Source organism: Papio anubis, chromosome 17 (genome assembly GCF_008728515.1).
Source record: "Papio anubis isolate 15944 chromosome 17, Panubis1.0, whole genome shotgun sequence".
Taxonomy (NCBI): domain Eukaryota; kingdom Metazoa; phylum Chordata; class Mammalia; order Primates; family Cercopithecidae; genus Papio; species Papio anubis.
Window position 1 is genome coordinate 3,721,847 of NC_044992.1, and position 24,673 is coordinate 3,746,519.

General features: G+C 42.9%; 1 protein-coding gene across 6 annotated transcripts in view; it reads right to left on the bottom strand.

Moving 5' to 3' along the window:
* ZZEF1 (zinc finger ZZ-type and EF-hand domain containing 1) overlaps positions 1-24,673 on the bottom strand; it is a 142,742-nt gene that overhangs the window by 87,106 nt on the left and 30,963 nt on the right. For 5 of the 6 annotated variants that reach the window (XM_017950275.2, XM_009189385.3, XM_009189386.3 and 2 more), the window contains exons 6-13: positions 20,383-20,593; positions 16,407-16,523; positions 15,350-15,528; positions 13,025-13,123; positions 7,341-7,432; positions 6,553-6,701; positions 1,357-1,468; positions 132-347 (exon numbers count right to left, since the gene is read on the bottom strand). In XM_017950275.2, the coding sequence (XP_017805764.2) occupies positions 132-347; positions 1,357-1,468; positions 6,553-6,701; positions 7,341-7,432; positions 13,025-13,123; positions 15,350-15,528; positions 16,407-16,523; positions 20,383-20,593 (1,175 nt within the window). Of the gene's footprint in view, positions 1-131; positions 348-1,356; positions 1,469-6,552; positions 6,702-7,340; positions 7,433-13,024; positions 13,124-15,349; positions 15,529-16,406; positions 16,524-20,382; positions 20,594-23,373; positions 24,227-24,673 lie in introns of those variants that run through there. The other variant, XM_031657285.1, reaches the window with a different exon arrangement.

Consider the following 24,673-nt stretch of genomic DNA (forward strand, 5'->3'; position numbering starts at 1 on the left):
TCCCTGCAGCAGTACAATGTCTGTCCTATTGGCTTCCGCAGGGCCAGGTTTTATCAGTTGGTGTTCATTTCTCTGAATACTGTCATTCACTTTTCCTAAAGGAATGCAGTCTAACACTGAGGAAGCCCTACCAGGTCATGGGCGAGCTGCTGGGTAAACTGAAGGGTCCTGAGGAGCAGCGTGGCCCCACACACACTCTCCTCTGTGTCCTTTCTGCAGTGCGCACAGGTGACACTCTGTTCTGCTTCTGCTCTTGCAGGCCGGAGGTACCCACTGATGCTCAAGCCTTGCACTCCCAAGCGCTCTGCTGACTCCTGACGGGTGCAGAGGAACTTCACCATCAGATACTGGACAGGAAAAGAGAGATTTCAAAAGAACTCAGAATCCCGGAATACTGATGAAGAGGGGAAAAGGCCTTTACGGGAAGGTCTTCCTACGATTTTTCTAATTGATTAGGAAACACTACGCTCAGCACTAAGGACACAAAATCTAAGTCCAGCATTTACAGTATGCAGGAAAAAAAGACAATACAAATGTTGAATAAAGTCACGTTTGGGTAGATTACAGTAAGGAAGATTGCATCATTACTCCCTCTTAGAGGCAAAAACAGGAAGAGAGGATGAATAAAAGTAGGTCTGCTCTGTGGCAGTCATTTTGAAACAGAAATCAGATCTATGACGATGACAATCAATGCCCTCCACCTCAAAGCCCCCAATGATGCATGCAACCCCTCTGCTAGAAACCCAGGAAAACAGTCCTGTCCACTCAAATCTACGGCCATTTTCCAAACCCAACTTTCATGCAAACTACCTGCTTCTTACAGTGAGAGCTCGTTGTTAAGGGCCTTTCAGAACACACTACTCAACTGCATAAATATTTACCAAGCACCTACTATTACGTGCCCTTAAGAGAGTTCCTAATTCTCTTATTCAAGCCTGAGATTTACATCCAAAGTTTAGAAAAAAATTAAGTAGCCAAATAATGACTGGTCCTTTCTACAGCAACACATCTCTCTTAAGTTGATGTCTGTGTTCTCACTATTCTCTCAGCCCAAGGTGCCCTCCTCCACACGTTGTAGCCTGGCTAAAGATGACAACTTAATCAGTCGCCAACATTTGGCATCACACCACCTTTCCTGAGAAGCTTTCGAGTTAAATATTTTTCCCCTGGGTGCCAACAGCCCTCTGTTTCTCCCTTTATCATAGCTCACAGCGCACTGTCTTACACAGAGTATGAACTCCCTGAAGGTAGATTCGCCTCTGGGGTTCCGGCATTGGCACAGGGCTGATACACAATCACCACTCAAAAACACAGAATAAAAGCAGGGGAGTGGACAAACAACTCACTAATGCTTACTTTGGCAACTCTGCACTGTTGCAGCTTGACATCTGCTTCATCCCATTCTTCTTCCAGTTCAAACCAGCCAATAGGATCATCCTCTCCAAGGTCATCAGATGAGCAACCAATCCTGTAAAGACAAGAGTATTCACAAAACATTTTCTTATTCTGAAATTTCTCAAGGGTCTAATAAATAAGGTATCACCTAAGTGGCACGTAACTTGTATCTGTAGCCCGTCAGTGAACAACCGAGAGCTGAGTATGGTACCTGGTACCCTGTGAACACATAAGACAGTTGGTAGTATTGCCTTTCCATTGCTCAGTCTCCTTCTCTATGAACTGGGAACTAAGGAGAAAGTCTGCTTCTCCAAATAACTGGCTCATCTGAAGAATGCGAGAGGAAGTCAGGCCTCTTGGATGAGACACTCAGGAATAAGGCACGATGCAACAGCTGGCATGTGCTTCTGGAAGGTGCCAGAAAAGAGGTAGGCTTGGTTTTCTTTCCCGAGGTCTGGCTAACATGTTTACGACCATGTAAAGGTCTGGGCCACTTGCAATGGCTGATGGGTAAAAGTTTGAAGGCTTTCAGATCCTGGAGCTAAAAAAAAGCAAAACCCCAGCCTTCATAGGCCTCAGTATTCTTGTCTGTTTCTTAAGAAGTCCTTTCAGAAAAACATTCTAGCCTTAAGGCTGAAGAGATACAACTATAGGCCACTTCTTTTTAAAAGCTGAATACTTAAATGCTATTCCTTTTTCAGGAATTAAGTAACTAAGAAATGCCGGGCACGATGGCTCACACTTGTAAGCACTTTAGGAAGTTGAGGCGAGTGGATCACTTGAGGTCAGGAGTTTGAGACCAGCCTGGTAAACACGGTGAACCCCGTCTCTACTAAAAACACAAAAAACTAGCTAGGCGTGGTGGTACACACCTGTAATCTCAGCTACTTGGGAGGCTGAGGCAGGGGAATCACTTGAACCCAGGAGGCGGAGGTTTCAGTGAGCTGAGATCATGCCATTGCACTCCAGCCTGGGTGACAGAGCAAGACTCCATCTCAAAAAAATATATGAATAAGGCCGGGCATGGTGGCTCACACCTGTAACCCCAGTACTTTGGGAGGCCTAGGCAGGCAGATCACCTGAAGTCAGGAATTCGAGACCAGCCTGACCAACATGAAGAAACCCCGTCTCTACTAAAAATACAAAATTAGCCAGGCGTGGTGGCGCACGCTTGTAATCCCAGCCACTCGGGAGGCTGAGGCAGGGGAATCACTTGAACCCAGGAGGTGGAGGTTGCGGTGAGCCAAGATCGCACCACTGCACTCCAGCCTGGATAACAAGAGCGAAACTCCGCCTCAAAAAAAAAAAAAATAATAATAATAAATATATAAATAAATAAGGAGGAGAAAAAGAACAGTTTTTTCCAAGTAACATTCCTAAAACTTTCCACTATTCAGTCTGTGATGTAGCCACCAAGCTGGTGACACGTCAGTATTCTATATGGGTAAAACTACCAAAAAGAGGGAATTATGGCAAGAAGACAATCCAGAGAAGGTTCGGTAACAGAGAGAAAAAATGTCCCTTCTTTTTTTTTTTCTTTTTGAGATGGCGTCTCGCTCTGTCACCCAGGCTGGAGGGCAGTGGCACAATCTTGGCTCACTGCAACCTCCACCTCCCAGGTTCAAAAGATTCTCCTGCCTCAGCTTCACAAGTAGCTGGGATTACAGGCGCCCGCCACCACACCCAGCTATTTTTTTTGTATTTTCAGTAGAGATGGGGTTTCACCATCTTGGCCAGGCTGGTTTCTGACCTCAAGTCCTGACCTCAAATGATCCACCCGCCTCGGCCTTCCAAAGTGCTAGAATTACAGGTGTGAGCCACCGTGCCCGGCAGAATGTCCCTTCTTAATGTAAGTCTTTCTTGGCATAAACCTTTCATGATACAGTTAACCCTAATGGGAAATGGTATTCTCTTAACCCAAAACCATATTAATGAGTTCATCAATATTATAAGCTTGAAGATTTTTTAATCTACTCTTTGCAAGTTGTCAAGGAAATCTTTGAGATGCAGAAAGCTGACAGGGTGCCAGAGAACAGAGAGAAGCAGTCTTGTCCCCTATGCTGCACTACACAGTAGGCAAGATGGGAGAGAGCTGAATACTAGTCCTCTTACGTATGCACAGCACCAACTGCTGACCCTGGAGCACGCTGACTGACCAACGCCTAACCAAGGGGATATGACCAAAAAAAAGGCAAAAAGAAAATGCGTGCACATTAACATTTTGATTTCCAAACTGGAGAGGGACTGGTGAATACGTAGGCCAACAAAATCAGGATTTAAGAGTCATTCAGGCTGGAATCAGGAGCTAAAATCATTAAGAGAGAGGTGAATAGGCCTGTATTTAGGTTAAAAAAAAAATCATCCTGTGTAAGAACTATGCAAATTTCCTCATTACAGTATCTTTAGCACCTAGCATCAGGCCTGGCACATAGTAGACCTTGTTTAACAGCAGGTTTAGGGGAAATGACCTATTTTACTTTGTCCCGAGAGTAGGACATGGCTGCTTAAAACCCAGTGTCATCTCTAGCTATTATTTAAAAAGAAAAGCAGTGTTTACAAAGGCATCCACATGTAATGGAACAGAGATTTCAGGAGTGAAGGACATTTGTTCGAATCCATTAGAGGGCTGAAATGAAGGCCATGGAAGAGACACTACAAATGTGCATTTCAACTGAACAACTTCTGGTTCCTGAAGTGCCTGATACGTGGTGAGTTTTCCATCAACAGTATTGTAGACAGGTTGATCGAGCCTTTGTCAGGAATGCTGCTAAAGGAATTGCAGCAAGAAGAGCGACTCATTCTGGATCCTTACGATTTCAAGTATGGTCCAGAGACAGGTAGCATCAGAATCCCCTGAGAACCTGTTAGAAATCTAAGTCTCAGACCCCACCCAGAGCTCCTAACTCAGAATGTGCATTTTCACAAATTCCCTGGCTGATGGGTATGCACACTGAAGCTCAAGTGGCACTGCGATGGATGGTATTTAAAGACTTCTATTAACACCAGCAATCCATTATCCACGAAATAATGTAAGCAAGTTCAGGGTTTCAGCTCGAGTTTTTTTTTTTGTTTTTGTTTTTTTTTCTTGTTTTAGCTCCTTGAATTTTAACTCACTAATAGCAATAAGGGAGGTAACCTTCTCCAAGGGGGCACCAGTGGCTACATCCAACAGATTCATTTTTAGACTTTATCTTCTGACTTCTGGGTAACATCTGACACCACCGCCCATTCCCTCAAACATTATTTTCCCTCGGCTTCATGAGGACACAGCTTTTCTTCACGAGGCCCTGGCTTTCCTGCTGCTTGTCTGGCTGAGTTTTCCTTGTTGCCCCTTAAAGCCTGGTGTGTCTCTTGTTGACCTAAGTTCTCTTCTCTTCCCAGTTCACACACTCTTGCAGAATGATCTCTTCCATTTCTACTATCTATCTATCTATCTATCTATCTATCTATCTATCTATCTATCTATCTATCTAATCTATCTTATCTATCTATCTATCTATCTATCTATCTATCTATCTATCTATCTATTTTTAAGGCAGGATCTCACTGTCACCCAGGCAGGAGTGCGGTGGCGTGAAGATAGTTCACTGCAGCCTCAACCTCCAGGGCTCAAGGGATCCTCCCGCCTCAGCCTTCCAAGTAACTGGGACTACAGGCACGCGATACCATGCCTAGCTAATTTTTATGTTTTTTTTAGAGACGGGGTCTCACTATGTTGCTCAGGCTGGTCTCAATCCCCTGGGCTCAAAATCCACCTACCTTGGCCTACCAAAATGCTGGCATTACATGCATAAGCCACCGCACTTGGCCTATTTCTACATTTTAAATTCTTGTTTAAATGCCTCTCACATCTGTACCTTCAGCACAAACTCCTCTTCCTGGCTCCTGACCTGTTTATCCAATTGGCTACCGAACACCTCAAAGGTTTCTTAGAACTTCAAATTCAACAGAACAAAATCTGAGCTCATCATCTTCCCCACAAACCTGTTTTTCCCCACCTGCTCAAGCCAAAAGCCACGATTCACTGCTGATGAAGCTTTTTTCCCTCTCCTGCTCTACGTTCAGTCAATCACCAGGTCCTGTCACTTCTCCCTTCTAAGTAGAGGTCTCTCGGTCCACATCTCTCCACTGCTGCTGCTGCTGCTCTAGCAGGGGTCACCCACATCTCTGGCTTCCTAGGTAATAAGTGACAACCTCCTCCCAGCCCAGCTGCCTCCAGACTTGCTCTCTTCCAGTCCTCACTACACACAACATGATCCTGAGCAGTGCTTCTACAACACGCAGTTGAACCCTTCGCTTTTCCGGAAATGCCTCAACACATTCCCCCGACATGCCCCCTCACACAACGCTTTCAGGATAGAGAAACAGAGACAAAGCCCTGAATGCCCTGCCCCTTCCCAGCTCTCCAGCTGCTTCTCTCATCACCCTCCCTCCAACTATCCCTCAGCAACACGGGACCTGCCCCTTCCTTCAATGTGCCATGCTTCACCTCTGGACCCATGAAGCTGCCCTCTCTGCTTAGGACATTCTCCTTCCAGTGGCCGATCAACTCCAACTCATCCTTCATAAACAGCATAACAACACTTGCTCTAGAAAGATGTCTCTGATCAGGAGAGCCGCTCTGCCCTGTGTCCCCACAGCGCCTTTTCTCCCCTACAGAACATTCATAACACTGTTGATACTGCCAGTTTTCTTACTTGTCTTCTGAGCTAAACAGTAAGCTATACAAAGCAAGAACTATGCCAATTTCCTCATTACAGTATCTTTAGCGCCTAGCATCAGGCCTGGCACATAGTAGGTACTTAATAAACATGTTTGTGAAAAGCAGGAATGGGAGAAGGGGGGTTGGGGAATGGCTGCAGATCACAGGCTGTCCGCAATTCAGGCACAGATGGATCATTACCCAGCCATTGTGAAGATGTGTGCTCCTGGTCACAAAAGAGACTAAGTAACAGGCTACGAACAAATTAACATACACATCTTCAGATATGCTGCTAGAAAGCAATGAATGCTTAAGGACACTGAGATAGATTACTGGCACTTTTTCTATAAAGACAAGAAAGCATAGTTCACTAATGAGCATGAATACATTCTTATTAACGACAAAGACTTTTGTTCTGTAGATCTTTGTTCTACAAAGATTTTTTACCTTCTTACCTGCTTTTTACAAATTGCCTGAGCTCCTGAAGCTTCCATTTGTCATATTTTTCAAACCTTTTGAAGTGTTCTTCTGCACAAAATTTATCAGAAGATGAGTTATAGGCAAATACCAACCCACACTGGGCACCAATGCCACCACGTCGAACCTGGAAACAGAGATTAGGACGAAGTCTATCAAAGAGGCAAAAGTTCTGTGGCCATTTTGTTTCCAGCATGGTTAAATTCAAACAAGTTAAAGCAAAACAAGACCAATGAACAAAATTTCAAATATATTAAGCCCTGAAAAAATACAAAAGCTGTTTCCCAGGAAATGTTCCTTAACTTTCTCAATCCTTATATTCTCACCATTTCAAAGACTTTACAATCTATCCATCTTTGTGTCCCTGCCCTCTGCTACAGGCCTGACACAGAATAAATAATCATTAAATGTTCAATGAAAAACCAATGACATGGTCAGCCATAGGTCTGATTTAAAAAAAAAAAAAAAAAGCAAAACACCAACGATGTGGACTTCTGAAATGTAATAAAAGGTAATATTCAATAATACCTAATTGTACATGGAAAAATAACTAAAACAGTATAACTGGATTGTTTATAACACAAAGACTAAATGCCTGAGGGGATGGATAGCTCATCCTCATTCTCTGTGTGATTATTTCACTTTGAAAGCCTGAATCAAAACATCTCACGTACCCCACAAATATATATACCCACTATGTACCCACAAAAATTAAAAACAAAACAAAAGTAGTAACATTGCTTAAAGAAGGTATCACGAGAATTACCATAATTCTTATCTGTGTAACTTGGAAGGAAGATTCAGTTCCGGTAGAAAAAATAGTGCTGGCTCTGGTTTTTCCAGTCTCTGTAAGAAAACCTGAAAAAAGGAAAAACTCAAGTTAGGGAACTAACCCATTTTTATAGTCCTGAGAACTAAGATTAACAAAAACAAAGCATATCCTTTGAGGCGGGTGGGGGGGGGCGGTAACTGGTCTGATATCTTCATGAAAATTAGAGAAAAAATTCCCTCTTTGGACAGAAGAACCCCACTGATAAGCCCCTAGGCAAGCAGAGAACTGACCAGGTACGACTTTCTCAGGGCACAATTTCCTCCACCTCACAGGGAGCCCTGCTCTGAGGTAACAATAAGAAAATCAATGTTTATAAAACATTTAGGCCAAAGCGACAAAAGACTGCACAATTGTCTTCCTGAGCCACACCTACAACCATGGTTGATGGCTGGCTGGGCTGATGAAGCCTACTGGCTAAGAGGCTGAGAAAGGGGTTAGTTAGCTTCTACAACACTTTGTCAGGAAAGTTTACGAAAGGCTTTGAAATGGGGGAAAAAAAAAAAAAAAAGAATCACTGGGTGTCCTAGCCAATCCGCTCTTTGGGTCGTCTCTGTCTTTTATGGTCTCTAAGCTATGTGACAGTTCTGTAAGTAGTAGAATACTGGTAGTGATGCACGGGATTCCTGTCCACAGAACTAAACACTGGGTTCTGTGGAAATGTTGCTGATTATTCCTTATGGATACTGATCAATATTCTATCTATTTGTAAATTGATTTTAGCATTCCTATTAGTCTATATGTATTTTATGAATTCTCCTTAGAAATGTTTGTAACATCTTACTGGTTCCCTCATTAATTGAGCTAAATAAAAACTCTGGGCCAGGTGCGGTAGCTCATGCCTGTAATCCCAGCACTTTAGGAGGTTGAGGCCGGTGGATCACTTGAGCCTGGGAGTTCAAAACCAGCCTGGGCAGCATGATGAGACCCCATTTTTACCAAAAAAAAAAAAAAAAAAAAACCACACCAAAAATCAAGGCGGTTGTGGTGGCTCACACCTGTAATCCCAGCACTTTGGGAGTCTGAGGCAGGCAGTTCACTTGAGGTCAGGAGTTCGAGACCAGCCTGGCCAACATGGTGAAAACCCCATCTCTACTAAAACCACAAAATTTTCTGGGCATGGTGGCACACACTTATAATCCCAGCTACTCAGGAGGATGAGACAGGAGAATCGCCTGAACCTAGGAGGCGGAGGTTGCAGTAAGCCGAGATTGCACCATTGTACTCCAGCTAGCCTAGGTGACAGAGTGAGACTCCATCTCCAAAAAAAAAAAAAAAAAAAATTCAGCCAGGCATGGTGGTGGTGCACACCTGCAATCCTAGCTACTTGGGAGGCTGGGGTGGGAGGATCGCTTAAGCCTGGGAGGTGGAGGTTGCAGTGAGCTATTATCACAACACTACACTCCAGTCTGGGCAGCAGAGAGAGATCCTGTCTCAAATGAAAGAATGAATAAATAAAGTAAATACATTAAAAGTATGCCATGTGTTCACTTGTATTTGTATGACAGTCACTATTTTCCTTTTTTGATTGTTGGTAATTATCCTTTAACAACTCACGAAAAAATCTTCTGCTAGACCCAAGGTTGCCTTTGTCTTTCAAACTTCTGTAAATGATATAACTCAGCATTAAAAAAGCTTTTTTTTCTGGGACTCTGTATTGTTCTCAACAATTCTGCCTATCAAAATGACAACACTAAAACCAATTTCATGTTTCCTATTTCATTACATTGAGTTCAAGAAAACAAAAATTTATAAAGACAATGTGCAAAATGTGTCACCAAAACTAAGAAAATTAAATCCAAAGGAATCTTTTCTAATTCATACAGGAGCTATATGATCTAATTCTATGAAAGAGCAATTCTATAGGCAATTTTAAGAATCCACATTACCAAAAATTCACCCAACTCTACTAACAGTAATACTAAAAGCTATTCCAATTATTGAACTGTCACCTTTTCCCAGAGGCCTGGGTATCTCTATTTAAAATAAATCTGTGTAAAGGCTAAAGTACTGTCTAAAAGTTAAATGATAAATCAGCAATTTTAATTAGTCTCAATGTAGTAGCAGAAGGAATAATTTAAGTCAACAGAATCAGACTCCTTTAAAATAACATTGCCAACAAATACGCATTTACATTTTTTCAGAAAGGCAAAACAAAAACAAAACCTTAAAAAAATAAATAAAACTTCTGTGCTTCTTTTTCTGGGTAAGAAACCAGCTCACGTGTATTTTTTCATTTTTCACTTTTGTTTTTTAGACACAGGGTCTCGGTCTACTGCCCAGGCTGGAATGCAGTGGTGCGATCATAGCTCACTGCAGCCTTAAACTCCTGGGCTCAAACAATCCTCCTGCCTCAGCCTAAGTAGGTCCACAGGCACACACCACCATGCCCAGCAATTTTTTTTTAATTTTTTGTAGTGACTAGGTCTCACTATGTTGTCCAGGCTGGTCTCAAACTGTTGGCCTCAGGCAATCCTTCCACCTCTGCCTCCCAAAGTGCTGGGGTTACAGGCATGAGCCACTGTGCCCAGCCTAGCTCACAGGTTTGACTGTGATTTTTTTTTTTTTTTTTTTTGAGATAGAGTTTTGCTCTTGTCACCCAGGTGGGAGTGCAATGGCGCAATCTCAGCTCACTGCAACCTCTGCCTGCCGGGTTCAAGCAATTCTCCTGCCTCAGCCTCCCAAGTAGCTGGGACAAGTGCCTGCCACCATCCCTGGCTAATTTTTCTATTGTTAGTAGAGATGGGGTTTCACCACATTGGCCAGGCTGTTCTCGAACTCCTGACCTCAGGTGATCCGCCTGCTTCGGCCTCCCTAAGTGCTGGGATTACAGGTGTGAGCCAATGCACCCGGCTGAAGTGTGGTATTTTAAATCTACAAGTTTTGACACCCTGCCCTCCACTTGCCAAATTTATTCTTTTTAGATGACAGGGGAAAAAAAATAACCAATTAGATTTAAAGGATTTAATAAATCTACCACTTCTGTTCCTATCAGTAGCACCCAGTACTCCTTTAAAATACCAGATCAAGTGACAGTAGTGACTGCCAGGAACGTTAGCCCCCTGAAGTATCAGCATTTGAGTTCTCTGGGCATTCTGTGGGCCCTGCAGTGGCACTTGTCCAAAAATGGTACTTCCCCACAGTTGGAGAACCAGACATGTACCCATGAGAAGAGCTTTTACTCCAACAAGGGGAAGAAAAAATCACCCCCAAACCCAACAGCTCTGGCCATGAGTACTTTCCTCTTGTCTGTCTCTTAAGGGTTACTTTTAGCAGTGCAGCAAGACAGACCAACACCAAACCTGAATTACAAGCAGCAGATAGTGATGGCTGAAGGGAGGAAGCAGGAGGAGCCCAGTGCTCCCCACACCCATTCACATCCCACCCTTGTGCTTCTCAGGCACATGGCAAAAAGAGCAAAACCACAAACTACAGCTAGATTTTTAAAACCCACTCAATCTAAGAGGGGGAAAAAGCAGGAAGGAGAACTGGGCAGGTAAAAGACACAGGGAGAATAACAAAATATTCAAATCAGACCAGGCACAAGAGCTGGCAAAATCTACTACCAGGAGAAATGCCCATGAACAGTGTTAAAAATCCACATTCAGCCAGGCGCCATGGCTCACGAGGTCAGGAGATGGAGACCATCCTGGCTAACACGGTGAAACCCCGTCTCTACTAAAAATAAAAAAATTGGCCGGGCGCAGTGGTGGGCGCCTGTAGTCCCAGCTATTCGGGAGGCTGAGGCAGGAGAATGGCATGAACCCGGGCGTCACTGTACTCCAGCCTGGGTGACACAGCGAGACCCTGTCAAAAGAAAGAAAGAAAGAAAGAAAAGAAAGAAAAGAAAGAAAGAAAAAATGCACATCCTCACATGCTCCAGGAACAAAAATTCCAAATCTTTAGCAAGTGAAGGAAAAACGCAGAGGGCCTTTGGCAGGGTGGTCTTGGCTTTCTTGGGTGAAGGGAAGGGAAAGGGACAAGGAGTTAACAGCACCTCCTCCCAGCCCCACCCACTTTAGAATGGCAGGAGCCTCGCAGCCAGTCATGGCCTTCAGTATGGCTGGAGATGGATGCAGTAAAGAAAACGTTTCTGCCGAGGCTGAGCTGCTCAGGGAAGCCCGTAGGGAAACAATCTGCTTTAAGCATCTACTGCTGAAGAGGAGCACTGAGGAGAGGAGGTGCAGCTGGGAAAAGCATGGTCTCCCAGGGTCTGCACTCCACGAGTGCTGAGAATGAAGACGGGAAACAGGACAGAGAAGAGGCAACCACTGAGAATATAGGAGGACGCACTGCTGAGAGGAAAGCCGAGGAGAACCAGACACAAAGCAGCAAGGCCAGTCCCTTTCAATGTCTGATCATGGCTGGAACATTCCACTTCCTCTAGTGAATCAGCAAGATTCAAATCAGCCCAGTGAGGGAAAAAGGGACACAGAGGACAACAACGAGGCGGCCAATAAGACGGATGAGAAAGAGACTCACAAACACCTTATCACGAGATAAGGAAGGAGCCTCCAGCAAAGATGAAAAGCACATCAGCAATTATTATGTTGACACTAGGAAAAGAGTGAAGCTTCCTCTAGACACTCAAATACTAGATCAGCTATATCTAGAAATACCCTTCTTTGTTTTGTTTTGTGTTTTTGAAACAGAGTCTCGCTCTGTCACCCAGGCTGAAAGGCAGAGGCGGGATCTCAGTTCACTGCAACCTCTACCACCCGATTCAAGCGATTCTCATGCCTCAGCCTCCCAAGTATTTGGAATTACAGGCGCCCTGCCACCACAATGGGCTAATTTTTGTAGTTTTTTATTAGAGATGGGGTTTCACCATGTTGGCGAGGCTGGTCTTGAACTCCTGGCCTCAAGCGATCCTCCTGCCTCGGTCTCCCAAAGTGCTGGGATTATAGGCGTGAGTCACTGCACCTGGCCTGGAAATACCCTTCTTAAACAATGTTTTCAGTCAGTAGTGAAGGGCTACTGACCTGCTGTAGCACCTACTACCTGAAGATAACACAATGGAAAGACAATTGGAACCGAAAAATCGATTAAAAAAAAAAAAACAGGCCAGGCGCGGTGGCTCAAGCCTGTAATCCCAGCGCTTTGGGAGGCCGAGACGGGCAGATCACAAGGTCAGGAGATAGAGACCATCCCGGCTAACATGGTGAAACCCCGTCTCTACTAAAAATACAAAAAAACTAGCCGGGTGAGGTGGCGGGTGCCTGTAGTCCCAGCTACTCGGGAGGCTCAGGCAGGAGAATGGCGTGAACCCGGGAGGCGGAGCTTGCAGTGAGCTGAGATCCGGCCAATGCACTCCAGCCTGGGCAACAGAGCGAGACTCCCTTTCAAAAAAAAAAAAAAACCGTAACTTTTTATATTCCAAGAGAAAGAATCCTTGCTTTTCAAAACTTCAGGCTCTCAAATACCTCTAAGTTGTTACAGGTCATTGACACCTAGGCAGATTACAACTAAACCACACAAATTGTTCAAGAACCACTGCCAACTCAGAAACAACCTAAAGTTGAAGACTGCACGCCTCGGACATTTCAAAGCCCACGGTGTGCTTTCACACAGCTGACTCCTGTCTATCGAGCACACTAGAGACAGACAGACCCACCACTCACCATCCCTTGTCCATGGTTCAACAAGGAGGTTTTCGGGTCCAGACTTATCTTCTTTTCCTTTGACATCACATGCCTGAAGAGTCAACTGTAGAGGTTTACCTGACCAAAGAAAAGGAAAAGCAAGCCTTAAGCTAAAATATGAAGAACTGGAAACTAGCACACCTATGTGTGGAAACAGAGTCCTGTGGCTACTCATACTGCCAACTAAAAATCTCCCTGTTTAAAACCTGAAATAGAGCAGCAATATTGGACAAAAGTTGACACCATCCCTTTGTGCTTTCCTGAAAGAGACAAAGTACAGCTATGTCCCTGAGTGATTCCAAGGACAGCTTTCTAGAACAATCATTGTTCTGAAAAAAGGACATTATAAGATATAGGTTGATAACACAGATTGAACATATTTGGGAGGGGTGATTCCTAAGATACTGTTTTGGAGCCAATAATTAACTTTATTACAATTGCATTTAAATATAAAATATTTTAGGTCTTGTTTCTTTAAATCATCTCTTCAGGCAAAATTTCTGTTTGAAGAATTAGAAAAATCAACTTTTTCAGAACACTTGGCTTTGGCAAAAAAAAAAATATATATATATTTATATATACATATAAATTATCTTTTGCTATGATGATCTGAAAATGTTTTCCTTTTGTTTTAATAATATAATGAACACCCGTTCACCTATGATATGACCTAGAACTAGAACATTACCCCATTCCTTCCTATCTACCGCTCCCTGCCTGAACAACCATCAATCTAAATTCTATTCAGCTTCCAGACACTACCTGCTATCCCTTCTACCCAGCTATGCCTGCTCTGGGCTGTTCACTGGTGCAACCCCCAACCACCCAAGAAAATAACTTTTCAAAATTTAGGGAGGAAACTAGATTTATAGGACATCAATTGTCTAACTTTAAAATTTAAACAGGCAAAAGAAAAAAAAATTAAACAGGCTGGGCATCGTGGCTCATGCCTGTAAATCCCAGCATTTTGGGAGGCTGAGGTGGGAGGACTGCTTGAGTCCAGGAGTTTGAGACCAGCATGGTCAACACTGGGAGAGCTCATTTCTAAAAAAAAATTTGTTTAATTAGCCAGGTGTGGTGGCGCATGCCTATAGTCCCAGCTACTCAGGAAGCTGAGGCGAGAGGATCACTTGAACCTGGGAGGTGGAGGTCTCAGTGTGCTGAGATTATGCCACTGCACTCCAACCTGGGTGACAGAGCAGGACTCTGTCTCAAAAAATAAATAAATAAATAAAATAAAAATAAAAATAACATACAAAGAAGCCATTAAGTCAGTCATATTAAGACAAAGGTAGAGACATCACAGCAGGGGCCAGGTGTGGTAGCTCATGCCTGTAGTCCCAGCATTTTAAGAGGCCAAGGTGGGAGGACTGCTTCAGCCTGGGAGACCAGCTTGGGCAACATAGTGAGACCCAATCTCTACAGAAAATTTAAAAAATTAACCAGGTATGCTGGCATGCACCTGTGGTCCCAGCTACTTGGGAGAGTGATGCAGGAGGATCACTTGAGCCTGGGAGGTCAAGGCTGCAGTGAGCTGTGATCACGCCACTGCACTCCAATCTGTGCAACACAGCAAGACACTCTCTCCCAAAATAAATAAGTAAAATGGCAGAAATATCACTGTAATATTGCAAACAGGATGAGACCCAATACCATATACTGTGGAGTCCAGGAAGGCTGCACTTGCAAGAGGAAGTGTTGCACTGCAGTCCTTTGGGAGTAACTTTATGGGCTCCTGTGTTGAGAAGGACGATAAGGCCCCATCCTGGTTTAGCAGAAAAGTGCTCATAGGAATTACTGCTAGGCCCAAGAGGGGAAAGCGGTGGCAGACAGATGTCCAAATCCTTCAGAGCAGCTATCACAGGAATGCAGAGGGATGCATTCTAAGACAAAGATTCCTCTGCACCGTATCTTGGCTAGCTTCCTCCCTCCAACAGGTAAGAACTACTCCAACCCTGTTGGCCTACACAATGAGACACTTCAGTACTTTACCAAAGATGGCTGTGTTCAAATGGCCACCAGACCTGAGTAATTCTGCAAGCAGACTGTGGGAGCACAGCCTTGTGGACACTCAAGTGTCCTCTTCTGGTGATACTGCCATCACATAAACGAACCAAAATCCCCCTTCTCCCTGCCAATCCTAGTAAGGTCTGATACTCAGAGGATATGCTCATCCAGGAATCATGGTGTAACTATAACAACCCAAACAGATGAGAAGATGCCAGAAGGTCACATGGCGAAGAACGGCTTTATGATTTGTCCACTGTTGACATTTCCATCACCCCCATGTTTTACCATATTTACCATATTTGAGGAGCAGGTTCTGTCTGACTGATGCCATGGACAGGATGAGGGATGAGGCATCATATTGTGTGTCCAGATGGTCAGTGATGGTGCATAGAGAGCTCATCACTTTGGCAACGCTTCCTCTTGCGAGTGCAAAAGCCAGAAGAGTCAGTTCTACCTCTGGGGTAGAACAGCAGCTATAAGCAAAGAGTAAAAACTTTTCACTTCTTAAAAACATGAAAAAATCCAGGTGGCTCAAACCCCATGGAAGTGATCACCACAAGTAACATTAACCTGCCACATGCTTTCTATAGGTTTATCAGAAATATTTTTCAAAATACCTTAAGATAACCTAAGGAAAAATTAAATCAATCCAGAGAGCCAAGGAATGAAAGCCTCACTTCTATAACCTTTAATCTTTAAATATTAAATAATACCAACAAGCTACTCTAATAAGCCTCTGCTATTAAGAAGCCTTGGGTAATGAGCTGACTTGGCCAGAGAGTTGAGGGTTTATGCTTGAAGTACCAAAAATGTATTACACTGAATTATACTTCTTTGCCTTTACTTTAAACACATTACACTGAAACGTTAAAAACTGTGATGGCTCAGGGACTGTTTTGTCCTCTAATGCAGTAATGTCCTCAGGGCTCACTGAGGCAGAACTGAGTGTCCCCACACAAAGCGGTCTCTTCTAACAAGCTATCCAGGCGCCTTTCCCAGTTCTACAGGTAATCAGGCTCCCTGGACCTGCATGTGAAGGTCAGCAGGTTCTGAGTGAGGGAAGGCTATGCCAGTTGGACTTTGAGACTTCTGTTCTATCAGAATCACAGGACTACTCCCCTCGGGTCCTGCAACACCCCTCCCCTGCCTTCCCAATTCTTCAGGTCAGGTGATATCGCTAAATAATGGAGTTTAGATGAGTGAACTATTATGTCACTTTCTCTTTAGCTACTAAAAAGCAAACATTTTTAGTGGTGATGGTTAAAAGATTAATATATATTTTTTAAAGACTTAACAAGCATATATGCACTCCATTCCTCACAGAGTTTACCCTCGTCAGCCTTGATTTTACCTAGTTATCCTTATGAGGAAACTGTCCACTTCTTCCAGCACATTAGGAGAGAGGAAAGTTGAGAAATCTGTAGATCCTGGTGAGAGAGAGAGTGGAGGCATGTGCCGCAGTGCCTTCCTAGAAGAGGAAAATGTAAAATCAGAAAACCAGACTGAATTTAGACAAAAAATAAACTGTTACAAGCTTGTTTTGACTAATTCCTTATAAACAGACAGTGTTCCCACAGAGAAGCTGGCACACAATCTAAACTGGCCCCTTTTTTGTTTTGTTTTGTTTTGTTTTGCAGTGTTTGAGACGGAATCTCCCTCTGTCATCCAGGCTGAAGCACAGTGGCGTGATCTCGGTTCACTGCAACCTCCATCTCCCAGGTTCAAGCGATTCTCCTGCCTCGCCCTCCTGAGTAGCTAGGATTATAGGAGCCTGCCACCAAGCCTGGCTAATTTTTTTGCATTTTTAGTAGAGATGGGGTTTCACCATCTTGGCCAGGCTGGGCTTGAACTCGTGACCTTGTGATCCACCCGCCTCAGCCTCCCAAAGTGCTGGGATTACAGGCATAAGCCACCGTGCCTGGCCTAAACTAGCTCTTTTTGCCCAGGAGTCATAGTGCTAAGTAGTTTGATAGGGTTTTGTGTGTGTTTGTTTCTTTCTTTCTTTTAGGAGTTCTACCTCCCTCTGTGGAATAAAGCTTATTCAACTCTCTGGAATCCAGCTTTCGTGTTAAGTAGTGTTAGAAAAACTGACCCAAGAGGCAGAGCAGCTTGTGGCTCAGTAGAAAACTTATTTTATAATTTGTTCAGCAGCAATAGGGAAAAAAAACAAGAAAATTGTATACCTAGGATCTGAAGATCTATGGTATCTAAAGAGGTGTCATGAATTTCATGTTTTCCTAAACAGATGAGCCCATCACCATCTCCATTCCTGCCATGTTTCTTGGCCTTTCCACCTTAATGTCTGTTTTAATGTTTCCCTTTTCTTGTCTTTGCTTACATGTATCTTTCCGAATCCCCCAATAGCTTTACCTCCTCTAGGTTAGCAGTCATCAAAAATTTATGCAACAAATGACTTCTGAGCCCCACTGTGTGCCAGCAACTGTGCTAGGTGAGTGAGTGTACCATGAAAAATTTCAAGGTATTCTGTGAATGTATCAAAAATAACTCAAAATTCTACAATTTAGATAGTCGCTTAATGATAATGGTAATGAAAATCCCTGAAACAATTTCATTTCTACATTTCAAAATAGAGACAATACAGCAAAGCTAACACTGTGTCAGCTCACACTCTGCCCTAGTTCTGCTCCTGTCTACACAATGAGCTGTTTTTGGGTTGCACAAACATGGCAGCTACACACAGGTGCAGCTGATCAGTGAGGGCTAATGCACACAAGTAGCATGCAGTCATTTACTGAATGTATTTCCACTGATACAGGCAAACACTTCTGTCCCAAAATATTCTTTTCCTTACCTATTTTTCCTCATTGATATTTTTTCAATAAATTTTTAATTTTAAAATAGATTTAGATCACTAATCTTAAAAAGGCAGGAGTGCATGAAAATATCATTGCAGATGAACTAGTAAAACTGAGCAGGGACACAAACTTTAAAATCTGTCCATTCTTCAACCACTTGCCACATCTTCAAAAAAACAATGTAGAAACCTCTTCCTTTTCCTGAAAATCCAGTCCATAAGGTGGGGTTGTGCAACGTTGGCATCTGTATGTGTCTGGGGAGTAAGGGGAGTATTCATGGTGGCCTACAGTGAGGTTTTAGAGCCTGAGCAGGGTGAGAAAGGTATCTTCACAAAGGTATGGCCTAATATGGAATGCAGGCACCAAGTGGGGCAAGAAGGGTGGCCTGGCACAGGCTATAGGAACTCAAGGAAGATAAGAAGGGCATCTGTGCAATGGTAGCCACAGCAGCAGGTCTGCAAAAGATGCTGGAGCAGGAATGGGATAGGGAGGGTGTCCACGCAAGGGCAGGGACAATGGGACATTGGTTACATAGAGGAGAACTCAGTAAGTATGAAAATGTATCAAGGATGATGGGAAGCAAGTTTCTTAATATCAGAGAAGGGAGTCACAAATAAAGAAATAGGACAGGTACGGTGACTCATGTCTATAATCTTTGCACTCTGGGAGGCCAAGGCAGGTAGATCTCCACCTAGAGAGCCCTGATTCAGAAAAATGGCTGATTCCAGGACTAATGCAGGGAACATTCAAGATAAGCCTGGAATATCTTGTGTTAGAACATATGGAAGCATTCCAAGAATAATGAGGCATGTCAAAAGGACACAAGCCAGACTGAAGGGGTTGCCACCAGCCAACTCCAGGATAATATAAGCATCAAAACTGCAGCTGACTATAATCTAGTGCATAAACAGGAATCCACTAATATAAAGTTTTGATGAGGAATGAGATATTTACACAGTCTCAAAGTACCATCTTCAACATATTAATTATGAAGTGAAAAAAAATTATTTTACAATGGAAAAGTCTGGCAAAAATCACTTTAATCAAGTGATCAAAGTTAACATGACTGCACTAGAATGAGGACTATCTGAAGTTGGGTGCAACCCGACGAGATGCAATGAGAACAAAGCATCACTTCTATGATATTCCTGCTAGAGATAGATACAAAACCTCAATCTGATCACGATGAAACATCAAATAAACCAGAACTGAAGGACACTCTTCAAAATAACTGACCTGTAATTTTCAAAAGTATCAGGGTCAAGGACATACTGAGGAAAGACGAGGAAATACTGAGGAATTGTTCCAGAACGAAGGAAACTAAAGAGATATGACAATGAAATGCAGAATATTTTGCTGGATCCTTTTGCTGTAAGGGGCGTGACTGGGGCAATGTGCCAAACTTGAAGGGAGTCTGAGGATGAGATGGTGGCAACGCAGCAAAGTGCACCAATGTGGATTTCCTGATTTCATTGGTTGTCAGTAAATGTTCTTGTTTACAGGAAATACACACTAAAGTATGCAGGAACGACGGGGCACAGGCTGACAAATTACTCTCTAATGACTGAGGAAGAAATAAAAATTATTTGTTAACTGTAAACTTGCAATGCTTCTCTAAGTATGAAATAATTTGGTGAGAATACATGTTAAAACACGAAGAAAGAACAAGGTATGGCCAACTATTACCCTTCAGAACTAGCATTACAGCAGTGTTATTTGCTGAACAGTTTTACTCAATAGTGCTAACAAATCTCAAAAGATGTCTTGAAAACAAAATATTAGCAATCTCTTTTTGGCTGATACTCTCACAGCCTACACTATAGGTGCCTATTATCAGTTGCTGAATCTGCACAATACTAATATTTCAGTGCTGCTATAGCTGGTTGTATTTGTCTTATATGTTACTACTTGGTCTTTTTGCCCTAATCATTTTTTTTTAAAGTACTCTACATTTCAAAATAAATTAATTTAGTACCCCTGAAAAGATTTCACTCATTAGTGGAAACAGCCCTCAACGGATCCATTACTGTAGCCTATTCATGTGACTTCAGGAAAGGTCACAACATCTGCGTCTATAAAATGGGGTAATTTTCACAGGTACATTTCAGTGTCACTAGGTAAAATAATAGCATCTGAAAGTGCTTTATCCAACATCAAATCCTACATAAACATGAGCAATTACTTCCCAATGGACAAGGAACAGGCACAGCATAAGTGACCTTCCACAAGACTGGTCCATTTAGTGAGCTGATGAAGAACACTGTAGGAACTGTGTGAGGAGGAGCAGGAAGGTGGAATGGGCATTTTTTCAGTCTGTAAAGTCAGAACGTCAATCAAAGAGAGAAGCGCTGTGGAGCTGAGAGGCACCAACAGGAAACACTAGGGCTTCTGAGGCCGAGCTGACTGAGCCACGATGATCAATGATGGAAGGCTGCTCAGTGATACTCCCTAAAGGATGACGGGAGAATGAGGGCATGCTGAGGGGGCTGGAAAATAGAGGGAATGACTTACTGAGTATTGTGCAGCACTGTCTGGACAAAGGCGGGATTTGTCTCCATAGAAGCCGTCACCAGAGATGTCAGCAGAGACCAATACCATATTGCAGAAGCATCTGAGACTGAGACCCCAGACTTCTTAACTCTCTGAAAGCCAACAGCCCTGAGACCATGAATTCTAGTGTCGCAGCCATCGCTAAGACAACGCTTTATGTTAATCTGGACATCTGTCGAGCACAAACAAAACATTCAGTATTGGATTAACTTCTTTAGTTAGGCAAATGCTGGGCTCCCAACTAAAAGCAAAATAGTAATAGACATTTTGAAAAGAAAATTCTGAAGATACACTTTGATGACAGAAATAAATAGCATGTGCAATGGAACTACTATATAATAAATTTGTCAAAAAGCATTGACAAATCTAAGAAATCATAAGAATAATATGTAAAATTAAGGGTGGTTTAAGTCTTTACAACAAAACTTCTTAGGAACTTAGGAGTCTTGAAAAAAACTACACAAAGAACAACTTAAAACAAGCCTGTCTGAATACACGGTAAGAACATTTCTAGAATTCTTGCTAGGATTCTGAAATTTGGATTAAGTTACAGAACAGTAGCTGGCTTATAAGCAATTGTGAGAATTTATTTTTAATAATCAAATCCAAACAGATGACATATACATGACTCACTTTTAAGAGATGTCACAATTTCTTATTTGGGTCAGAGGAGAGAAGGTAAGAAGTTACAAAGGACACAACTTAGAGAAAAGACCACAATATAAGACAGGAAGCTTCTAATCCACAGACCTAACTATTTATTTGCCTAGGGGTGGGACACAAAGACGCTACCTTCCTAGGCCTCAGTTCCTTTGAGCAAAGAATACTTCTTTTGGCCCAGGAAAGCATTAGAAGAAATGAGATAAAACATGAAGCATTCCGGCTCCCTGAATGAAATAAGCCTGGAAAGCAATCACAGAATTGTGATTATTTCCAAAACGCTATGTGTAAAGCAAGGTTATAATGGTATAAAATTGGAAACAACCTAAATGTCCAAGACTGAGGGGTGGGTTAAAATTACGGCTTTTTTTTTTTTTTTTTTTTTTTTTTTTGAGATAGAGTCTTGCTCTGTCACCCAGGCTGGAGTGCAGTGGAGCAATCTCAGCTCACTGCAACCTCCGCTTTCCGGGTTCAAGTGATTCTCCTGCCTCAGCCTCCCAAGTAGCTGGGATTACAGGCATGCACCATCATGCCCAGCTAATTTTTGTATTTGGTAGAGACAGGGTTTCACCATGTTGGCCAGGCTGGTCTAGGACTCCTGACCTCAAGTGATCTGCACGCCTCGGCCTCCCAAAGTGCTGGGACTGGAGGTGTGAGCCACTGCCCCCGGCCAATGACAGTATATTTTTACAACACTAAATCAGGGTGCTTGTGAATACAACACGTTCTAAAAAATTACAAAAGAACATGCAAAGACTATCAACATTTTTGTAAAAAGATATGTATAGATGTATGTGAACAGAAACATACAGCTCTATTTTTTAGGAAAAAAGGTGTGTATATATGTGTGCATATATGTGTGTGTATGTAAACCATACACACAAACACACACACACACACAAATACACAAACACAAGGAAAGATCTGCAAGGATCCACACCAAGGTAGTCACAGTAACAATTGCTGGGTAGTAGGACTTGAATATTTTTGTTTATATTTTTCTAATTTTCCAATAAGAAAACGGGAATAAAATATTTTTAATGGTCTAGCACAGTGACTCACGCCTGTAATCCCAGCACTGTGGAAGGCCAAGGCGGGTGGATCATGAGGTCAGGAGTTCGAGACCAGTCTGGCCAACATAGTGAAACCCTGTCTCTACTAAAAATACAGAAAATCAGCCAGGTGTGGTGGTGTGCACCTGTAATCCCAGCTACGCAGGAGGCTGAGGCAACAGAATCGCGTGAACCTGGGAGGCGGAGGTTACAGCGAGCTGAGATCGCGCCATTGCACCCCAGCCCAGGCGACAATGTGAGACTCCATCTCAAAAAAAAAAAAAAAAAAACATATATATATGATATATATATCATATATATTACACATATAAACATACATATATATGAACATCTATATAAACATATATATTCATTTTTTTATACATATATTTATAATCCCAACATTTTGGGAGGCCAAAGTAGGAGGATAAAGGCCATGAGTTTGAGATCAACCTGGGCAACATACTGAGGCCCCATTTCTACAAAAAAGTGGAAAGAAATTAGCCAGGCATGGTGGTGCATGTCTAAATCCCAGCTACTGAGACTGAGGCAGGAAGACTGCTTGAACCCAGGAGTCTGAGGTTACAGTGAGCTATGACTGCACCACTGCACTCCAGCCTGGGTGACAAAAAAAGATCCTGTCTAAATATATATATATATTTTTTAATATATAAATACAAATATATATGATATATAAAAATATATTTTTTTAATGAAAAAAATGGTTCCACTGTTCTTATATAATTTCTTTCTTTCTTTTTTTTGAGATGGAGTTTTGCTCTGTCATCCAGGCTCATGTGCAGTGGCGTGATCTCCGCTCACTGCAGCCGTAGCCTCCTGGGTTCAAGCGATTCTTCTGCCTCAGTCCCCCAAGTGGCTGGGATTACAGGTGTGCAGCACCATGTAATCAGGCGGTGCAGCACCATGCCTGGATAATTTTTGTATTTTTAGTAGAGACGGGGTTTCACCATGTTGGCCAGGCTGGTTTCAAACTCCTGATCTCAAGTGATCCACCTGCCTTGGCCTCCCAAAGTGCTGGGATTACAGGCGTGTCAGCATGCCCCAAGGCTTTTCTACAATTTCTACAACACTTAATGAATGAAATAATGACCACTTTTGTGTAAGTCCTAAGAAGCAAACCAAATCTCAAAAACTAACAGCCTCTCTACTTCAAAGGGCCTTCTGCTAAAAAATAGTACTTCCTTGCCTCTCCCTATCCCCTGAGTTCTGTTGGACTTACAGAGCTGACTGACGTTGGCATTTTCCAGCAGCGTCACATAGCCAGTGACATTGCTGGGGATGTGCACGTCTCGGACTTCCTGAAGATCGCTGGCATTCCTCCCCACAGCTACTGTCACCTGCTGTGGCATGTAGCTCTGGTCAGTGGCAGCCACTGCAATGGACAAGTGCCTAAGCACAACATCTGGCTTCATTTTTAAACTGGAAAACACAAAAAGCAGAAACTACGAATGTTTATAGGAGTCAAGAACTGACAGGATCCAGAAGCCCCATCTCAAACAGCTTACATTTGATATACCCAAAGACTGGTTTTCCTAACAGCCACCAACTTGAAATGCTGGCTATGAGTTTCAAAGTCCTTCTGACCTTGACTTTCCCACATCTCTAAAAGATCTTTCAGTTCAAGATTAATCTTACGATTCCTTTTAAGCTATCTGTACAGCAAGAAAGAACAATATGAACATTCTAACAAACTCCCTTTACCTGGCAAAAAAGCAAATTGTAAATCGCATACAAAAAACTGAGTATATTCTCTCATCTATAAATTAGATGTCTAAAGGTCAAATGTGCCCTCTAAGAGAAAACAATACAATTATTTCTGGCACTTAGTTCTACCAATTGGAATTAGCCTGTTTTCTGAGGGGACAGGTGAAAATTTCAATAGCAGCTTCAGAGCTTCCAGAAACACCACTGTTTATTATCATCAGCTCCACTCCAGGATTCCTGACCATACCATTTCTTCTTCTAAAGTGACCAACTCAGTCACATACAGTGAATTTCAAAAATGTATAGAAAGAGACCAGGCACGGTGGCTCACGCCTGTAATCCCAGCACTTTGGGAAGTCAGGAGTTCGAGACCAGCCTGGCCAACATGGTGAAACCCTGTCTCTACTAAAAATACAAAAATTAGCAGGGTGTGGCAGAAGGCACCTGTAATCCCAGCTACTCGGGAGGCTGAGGCAGGAGAACTGCTTGAGCCTGGGAGATGGAGGCTGTAGTGAGCAGAGATCATGCCACTGCACTCCAGCCTGTGTATCAGAGCAAGGCTTCATCTCAAAAAATAAAAAAATAAAAAAAGTATAGAAAGGGACCAGGTGCAGTGGCTCACGCCTATAATCTCAACACTTTGGGAGGCCAAGGTAGGAGGATTAAGGCCAGGAGTTTGAGACAAGCCTGGGCAATGTAGTGAGGTCCCATTTCTACAAAAAAGTGTAAAGAAATTAGCCAGGCATGGTGGTGCATGTCTAAATCCCAGCTACTGAGACTGAGGCAGGAAGACTGCTTGAACCCAGGAGTCTGAG